The following is a 9,080-nucleotide window of genomic DNA, read 5'->3' as shown; positions in this document are numbered from 1 at the left end:
GCCATATAGCTGCATGACAAGCATCGTTTGTTATTGGGAGCCGATAAAACGGCGTGGTGTCGACTTTGCCCCGAACGTCGTTTTTCACTTTTGTCACTTCAAAAATATAAAAATTTTGAAAATATGCAAAAAGTATTATCGGATTCGTATAGAGCATCGAATTTCCCATCAAAAATCTAAATACCGGTAAATCACTTACCGGTAGATTCGCAAGAGTATAGTAAAGCTCGAATGAAAGAGTAGAAATTTTCGAGAGATCAGAAAAATTACTTTTCACCATCAAAAACGCTATTATGTCGCGCTAAAAATTACACCATAACTCAGAATGTCACCAAATTCCGTTGATAATACCGGCACATAAAGACGCATTTACAGTAGGAAAAGCAAGTTTCTACGATAGATTTAAATTGGCAAAAAGCCTAGTGTCAAGTTTGCCCCGATCTCCCCTACCGTGTACACACATATCTAGTAAAATATAGGAAAAGGTTTTAGTAAATCACAGTCGTTCGTAGTAATGATAATAATATATTTTGCTATAAGCGTTTGCTCTGCTAATTACAAAAATAGCCTTGTCGATCATTAGGAATGTATACATTGCAAATCGTGAAATGTTGAGAAAACGGGCGACCCAACAATTTTCTAATCGATATTTCTCATTCACTTTTAACGACCTTTAAACTTTAAAACTATCTCTTTTAGTCTCCTAATATAAAACACCCTTTTCACTTTACAAAGTGATATTACTGATATTTTGCTTAAAGCACGATGCTGATACAATTTAAATATGTGCTAATTAAAAAGTAGATATGACTTATGGCGATTAATTTGTACATGCGATATTTCTTACACTTTCATGTACATATTTGCAATAAAAAATCACGCAAAAATTGTGAAGGATTATCTAAAATAGTAATAATAATAATTATAATTATAATAAATGTCTACACCTTGTAAAAAATAGTCTAAAATAGTTGCTTTGCGACAAAACTACGGAAAGTGTAAGAAGATGCGGCTAGAAAAAACAAAGCTTAACTCTTAAAGGCTACATAGTCCATATATAAACCTCGCATATGGACCTTCGATTGCGTATAAAGCTGGATTTAATCAACCAAATCTTAAAGAATTATATATTAAATAGGGATAGAAAAGACTAAAGAATATAATAGAATTAGAAAAATTGCCAATAATTAATATTAAATTGTCCAAAAACATTAATTTTTGAAGAGTTTCAAGTGGTTGAGACTTAAGATGTAACCTTTAAGGGTTAATATTATTACCATATTATATTTAAGATTAGATATACATAATTACCCAATTTAAATTCAATGCGATTATATCGAATGAGAGATTTACATTATACAAGATTCAAAATTTCTTTGTATTAAATGTAACACATATTTGCACAATCTGATCCATATATGGGGTGTCTGAAAAGTTACTGATCAATCCAAAGGGGAAAGTAGATTGGGTCAAACTGAAAAGAAAAGTCGTGTACCATTTGCAAAATTCGCAATAGTTATTGAGTGATTAATTAAACCATCTGAGCAAATAAACGCATCATAACCGATAGGTCAGACTTGATAAGCATGTAAAATGATTTAGTTATTAGATCTTTTAGCAAGGTATCATCTGATAGAAAGAGGTGAATCATAGTTTTTTTGTGCGCGGTCGTGTCACGCGTTCACGTATCATATTTGTTTGCTACTCGCTGCGTGACTCCACCTCTTACAATCAGATGATGCTCATCCTGCTAAGAGATTTAACTAAAACATTTTACATGCCTACCAGTCCGTTCTACTGCTTCTCATACGCTCATTCGCTCAGACGTTTTAATAAAGCACTTAATAACTATTGCAAATTTTGCAAAATGGTACATGACTTTTCTTTTCAGTTTGATCCAATCTACCTTCATTTTTCGGTTGATCAATGACTTGTCTGACATCCTCATCTAGAGTCACTTAGAATAGAAGCATGTTTCGCATTAAATGCACAGCTAAACGTAACTAGATTGTTCATCTTGATTGCATTTTGGATTTATTGGATTGTCAAGAATTTCTTGTTATATACCCTTGTTTAACGCAAGATTAAATTGAAATTTGTTCAACGTAATACATTTTGTATCATTAAATAGCCTCATTCAGCGAAAGTTTAATGCACATATTTAATACATATTTATAGAATGTAAATTACTTTAGTTGGAGACATAAAAATAATATAATTGAAACGTTACAGAATAATTATATAAGACTCGAGATCCCTTACTGCAACTATATTGGATCATGATATTTGAAGTAAAAAAATAAATTTTACTTATTGTACCATATATCGAAATAAATTCGTTCCTTCGTATACCACCACGTGTAATAGTATGAATGATAAAATATACTTAATATAACAAAAACTATTTTAATTTAATTATTTAGTGATTATCTAACATATTATTGTATATAATTTATTATATAATTATATATTATGTATATATATATATAAAATTTAATTATATAGTAATTATCTAATTTTGTCTAATATACGTCACGCGTGTGCGCGTGTAAAATTCATACCTTACGTTCTCAGAATATTTGGAAAAAAATCTTTATGAATTTATCAAGATTTACAATTTTTAATAATTCGTAAATTAAAAATAATCTTTGGCACATCTATAAATTTACTTTATATGAATTATATGCAAACGAAATTCATCTCAATATATAACGTAAGAAAAATTTATACGATTTTTCATTTCTAACATTATAATCTAAAATGGCAATAAAGGGACTCCAGAGAATTTAATAAATATCATTTGTCTTAAAAAGTTAGTTTTATTATAACATATTTCAAAACTATTTCTAACTCTTAAAAGGTAAAAGAATTAAAATTGTAAGAATATTAAAACTTGATAAATTTTACGAATCATAAAGATGCTATATTATATGCATTATCCCTATATTTGCAAGCAAGTATTAACTGGATCTTTTTAAAGTTTATAGTATTCTAAGCTATTAGTATCCAAGTGTCCGATAATATACAGTCTGTAACAGTCATGTGAGCGATCATATTATTGCTTTAAATATAAAATTTTGTATATAGTTCTATTATTGCAACATCTGTTATTGCTTGGCAGCGTTATTCTGAGCCTCTCATTTAGGAATCCATGCCCAAACGAGTAATTATCATATTGCTCCAATTTCGAATGATATGGCTTAGCCCATACTTGTCGCTTTTTAATGTATTTTGTGATAATAATAGTTTCAACCTTGACTCATGATTTTATATTACGAGCGATCATGAAAATATAATTATTCAAAAATCTAATAATTGTTTTAAAAAATTTTAATTTGAAGGCAATAAAAATAACCGTCCATAAGCTCTTGTGTAACAGACTATAAGTGTGAAACCTAGATAGTTAAATATGTTAAAGAGATTTTGGGAAATGTTTAGTACAAATGGTCTCAGCCAAAAGGCTACAGATTTAATGCAAGACATACAATATCGCTGATAGAAATATAGCAATTTTCCAATAAAATATAACGGGAGTAGATTAGCAGAAACTCAACAGAATTTGCTTCCAATTTGCCTTTGAACTGCGTTCAAAACCGTTTTAGTAAATTGATTTCTGCAATTTCGATATACCGTATCATATTATATCCGCAAATTCTGCTCAGAACAGCAAGCTTAATGTAGATTAGATACAATTGTCGCTCATTTGCTATAATTTCCGTTTAAATATGTCTCCAATCTGTTAGTAAACACACTAACAATTTGCTTATGATTAATGAGCAATCATAGAATTAAGTCTATTTAATTTTTCTTTTCCAAAATGCAAATATATGTTTGGTGTGTATATATAAGCACTTAAATATTATACAGAGGTTTGCACATTGCAGTATCAACGCGATTAATTTTCGCAACTGATGACGTAGCGATATCTTCTCGTAGATTAGATATTGCGAACGAGTGACGTAATAGTACACCTTTCGTTTGTGATAAGCAAAGCACAAATGCTCATATAAAAATGATCTATCGCTCACATAAGAAAACAACATCAAATGCGTGCGGTGTCAGTGTGTAACATAATTACAAATGATTAACAAGATATACCTAAACAGCCCATTTGTATATTCAGTTGGTGCTATTGTACCAAAATTTTAATTACCATAAAAAAATATATACCTAGTGTTTCTACATAAATATAAAATGCTAAATTTTAATAAAATTTACAGGTATTAATAAACAAATGTGCCTTTTTATTTGTTCGAATTATTTCGTATAGTAACAAGTAACGCTCAGAATTTTCTGATGATTGAGCAATTCAAGTAATTCGAATTATAAAACTCGAATCTTAAATTGTTCAGATTATTCAAGTCTGAATATACACTTGAACAATTCGATTCGGAATTAGGTAGAATAGCAACATAAAATAAGACGATATATTTAAAAACCAGGCAAAAATTGATTATTCTTATTTGCTTGGATTTTCTTTGATGTCTCAACTTTGAATATTTGTACTTTACCTACTGTAAATCGCGAGCAAGTAGTTCAGTTATTTCCGTTAAAAGTGTTTGAATTGTTCGTATTTTTGACAGCTCGAGTGTTTCGTTTCGATCTGTTAGAACAATTTGGCCACATGATTCGTTCAAGTATGCATGTATAGTATAAGCCCTAGTAATAAGGAACAATAAATTTGCGATATTTTACATTGTATCGTAATCAATACGAATATATTACACGGCAAAGATCGTATTTTTCATATTTATGATACATTTTGTGTATTTTTTACTTTATAAATATGACAGCGAGATTAAAAAGTAATTGAAATTCTCTTTTATGCTATATTCTAATATCGTGACAATTTGATTTATCAGTCACATATATTTTGATAAATATTATGAGATCATTATATTACAAAAATGGCAGTATGCTTAATGAAATGAAAATGGAATTCCAACAACAGTCATTGAATATTTAACGGAGTAATAAATTTGAAATATTTTTTATTGTTCCGTTGTCTGTGTCATCATTGTTATGTATTATCTCTTGTTTAAAGTCAGTATACCAAAGAAAATTTTTAACTTATCTTATTATAAAAAAACCCATGTCCAATATCAAAATTTTAAAAAGCTGTGTCAAAGATAAACGTCAGACATTTAGGTACTTAAAGATAGAAATCTTGTTGATATGTATCATATATGTGTGTATAATTTTTATTGAAGTAAGATTAGGAAACCAATTCTAACAAATGTTGAAATTTACATTAATAATCAGTTCTCAGAGCTCATAATTTTATTTACACCCAATTCAACACGATTAATGTTACGTTGCTCGATTTAAATTCTCACTTGATTCCATCCGAAGGAAAATATTATACAGAGTTAGGCAAAAATATGGAAACCCCTAAATTTTACGAAAACTATGCATTTTCGAGGAAAATGTTTCAGACAAAAGTTGTATGGTTTCAAGTAACGCATTACATAACAATATCAGTATGACCTTGAAGAGTGTTGTCAAGGTTACGTAAAGATCACCTTGAAATTTTTAAATAAAAACCCTAATTTTTTATTACTCTTGTAGCTTACCTCGAAAGCTTTTCAAAACACTATAATAAAGTATTCTTTTATTAAGTACTTTTCATGTTATGGAGCTTGGAAGTCACAGTATCGTCGGCATCAGCAACAAGGTATACCGCGTAGAGGTTGCACGGTCGGATTTACATTTCTGCGCGTGCGTGTGTGCGTGTGTGTGCGTGTGTGCGTGTGTTATGCATGGTGTCATGGAACTTTATAATGTAAAACATTTCTGCTATTTCTCTTTTTCTGGTGTATTTTTTTGGTGTTTTAGAGTAAATTCTGAAAGTGGCTCCCATTGACTTTCTGACAGTATGCCAATCTTTGATAGAATGCAGACATGGTTCTACGATCCGATTCAGCTGGTAACAAGGCCGCTTCATCTCTTATTTGCTGCCTCAATTCTTGGATGTTTTCAGGTTTTGTTTTGTAAACCTCACTCTTCAGGTAGCCCCAAAGGTAATAATCAAGATGAGTTAGATCTGGTGACCGAGGTGGCCAATGCTCTTCTCCTTCACCTCGGTTCCTTCTTCCTATCCACCTTCGTAGGAAAACTTCATTTAAAATTCGACGTGGTCCTGCACCAAAATGAGAAGCTCTATCATGCTGAAACCATATTTCTTTGAAGTTATTTGGAAAAACATTTCGTATGGCTGGAATTACTTCATCTACAAGTAATCTCTCGTACCTCTAAGCATTAAGGTTTTCTTCGAAAAAAAAGAACGGCCCTATCAAATAACCATCTATCATACCACACCATACATTTACTTTTTGTGGGTATTGCGTGTGAGTTTTCCGCACCCAATTCGGATTTTTATCTGATCAGAAACGAAAATTTTGATTATTAACCTCTCCCGTCAACGTGAACGTCACGTTGCCTCGTCTGTAAGAACAATTTGATAAGGGAAGTTGGACCAGTCATCTATTCCATCATTCTTACACAGAAGCGTATACGACGCTCATCATCTCCGTCTTGCAATTTTTGAACGTATTGCAATTTGTACGGATGTAATTAATTTTTTTTTTTTTCAAAATTCTGTGTACAGACCTGGGAGCAATATCGTGAGCTTGGGCTGCTTTATTAAGAGACGTACGGGGATTTTCTTGTTGTTTCTCATTGTTAGTTGCAGACGATGGCCTGCTTGACCTAACGCGACTTTTTACGCCATCAGTTTCTTGAAAACGTCGTATTGTTTTCAAAACAGTGGACTTATTAATTTGACGATTCGGATACGTGTCATTAAACAATCGAACGACATCAGTAAACGATCGTTCATCATCACCCCATCCGCGCATCATTAGGATAGTGATTCTTTCACGCTCCGATAATTTGTTAGCCATTTTTAGCCAAACGTTTAATTTTTAATTTATTAATTTGCGAATTAAAAAGACAAAAGTCCTCGACAGAAGCAGAGCGCTCTGTTCTGAACGCTATCACCCTACCCGTGTGATTATGCGCGAGAAAATGACACTGTGGGAGAGGGGGAGTGCAATTGGGTCATTGGAGGCTCCAATCCCTTTATTGGACCCTCTTAGGAAGGGTCCTCCAATGACCCAATCGCCCTCTCCCTCCCCCTCACCCCATAGGATAAAAAGAAAAAACCAAAATGAGGGAGGAGACGATTGGCCACCTCGGTCTAACTCTTCTTGATTATTACTTTTGGGTAATGCTGATGCTGGAGATAGTGACTTCCAAGCTCCATAACTTAAAAAGTACTTAATAAAAGAATACTTTTCAAGTTATGGAGCTTGGAAGTCACTATCTCCAGCATCAGCATTACCCAAAAGTAATAATCAAGAGGAGTATTATAGTGTTTTGAAAAGCTTTCGAGGTAAGCTACAAGAATATGTAATAAAAAATTAGGGTTTTTATTTAAAAATTTCAAGGTGATCTTTACGTAACCTTGACAACACTCTTCAAGGTCATACTAATATTGCTATGTAATGCGTTACTTGAAACCATCCACTTTTGTCTGAAACATATTTCTCGAAACGCATAATATTTCGTAAAATTTAGGGGTTTCCATACTTTTGCCTAACCCTGTATATTAATTATAAATGTGCATTTACGTCCATCTACAAAAATCTATTTTTTGAAACTGAAATGATTGCTACAAACTGATTACGAAATCGATCCCAGTACTAGATTACAAGGAATGTGCATAAAAACAGTTTTTTGTATATATGCATAAAACATTTGTTTAATGGCTGGAAGTAAAGCATATTTCCCATTTTCCAATGATATAAAAGATATGAATATATATATTCATGATTTTATACATATACATAAATAAATATGTATAATATTAATATATAAGTAAAAATTAATTATATAATATATAAAAGTATATTATATAATATACATAATATACATAATATTACATAATCATCATATTACGCTATATTATAAATATATATATGTATAAAATTATGAATGATAATAAAAAAAGAAGTACATAATGCATTATATTGGATTATCTCTACATTTAGATTTTCTGATACATAATCTTTATCAATTATTCCAATAAAGTGTGAAATAAACAAAACAAATGTTAACTTAAATTATTCTACAATGATGACAATTCCAGAGAGATGGCCAGTCATAAAAATTTAGTAACTTTAGTTAGTATTTGCAATGTTTTTAATGTACTTTAATTATAGAATATTTCTTCAACTATGCGTGAATACTGTGAGAATGAGTAAATAAAATTAACAGTATGTACAATTATAACTCATTGACATTTGATATTGATCAAATTCGTTTGTTCGTTCAATATGTACGGATCGTGAAAAGCAAGAAGATATCTGGAGGCAGTGTAATTCCTTATTTCGAATAAAAGGCAAATGGAAAGAACAGTGACAAATAGCAACAGATCTAATTGGCTAATGTCATTTCGTGATTATCTTTTCAAACAAAGCGCGACATATTTCTGAGGTTTATAGTTGTAACCTACGTAAAATACAACGAAATACTATTTCTGTAAAATGCTTGTAAATAGCACTTCTCTTGGCATAAAATCGACGTTAAAAAAAACTATAACAAAAAATTTCGCGTCTTAGTCATATATACGATGTAATGTACTTTAATCTCATCCCCCTTCTTTCCTTGCATTTATCTGGTTTAGCCTGCCCATATTATACGTCCTCCAGTTATTTCTTAACTTCATGTATAAATCGTTACACTCGTATATTTTTAATGAGAAATTTACGTAAGGATTAGCTTATTGTTGTAATAATCATAATATATGTAGTTTTCACTTAATGTATTGTGCGATGCGATGAACTATATTTGGAGCTATGGCGATATTTAAAATTTTCAGCTATCTTGACCCGTCATAGAAACATATTATCTAACGATTCATTACTCTACGAGGTAGGTCATTCCGCTTCGCTGTCGGAATATTCTATTTTCGTAGGAGTGCGAGGTTTCCTCGAGTATCTTAATCCTAACATGTCCGCAATCTCCTCAATATGCGACAATACCTGAGATATAAATAAAATTGCGATTAAAATATCAAG

The 9,080-nt window shown here is 31.2% G+C and overlaps 1 protein-coding gene and 1 pseudogene across 3 annotated transcripts in view; both read right to left on the bottom strand.

Annotated features, from left to right (window-relative positions):
• Nucleotides 1–509: 509 nt before the first annotated feature.
• On the bottom strand, nucleotides 510–6,902 carry LOC139777328 (uncharacterized; annotated as a pseudogene).
• Lace (serine palmitoyltransferase long chain base subunit) overlaps nucleotides 510–9,080 on the bottom strand; it is a 59,489-nt gene continuing 50,918 nt past the window's right edge. For all 3 annotated transcript variants that reach the window (XM_071714666.1, XM_071714664.1, XM_071714665.1), the window contains one exon: nucleotides 510–9,044. In XM_071714666.1, the coding sequence (XP_071570767.1) occupies nucleotides 8,940–9,044 (105 nt within the window). In that variant the 3' untranslated portion in view covers nucleotides 510–8,939. The remainder of the gene's footprint in view (nucleotides 9,045–9,080) is intronic.

Source organism: Temnothorax nylanderi, unplaced genomic scaffold (genome assembly GCF_030848795.1).
Source record: "Temnothorax nylanderi isolate EJ_2023f unplaced genomic scaffold, tnyl_v1.0 TNYL_tig0144_pilon, whole genome shotgun sequence".
Lineage (NCBI taxonomy): Eukaryota > Metazoa > Arthropoda > Insecta > Hymenoptera > Formicidae > Temnothorax > Temnothorax nylanderi.
Note: the sequence above shows the minus strand (reverse complement) of the source record. Positions and strands in the feature narration are given on the sequence as shown.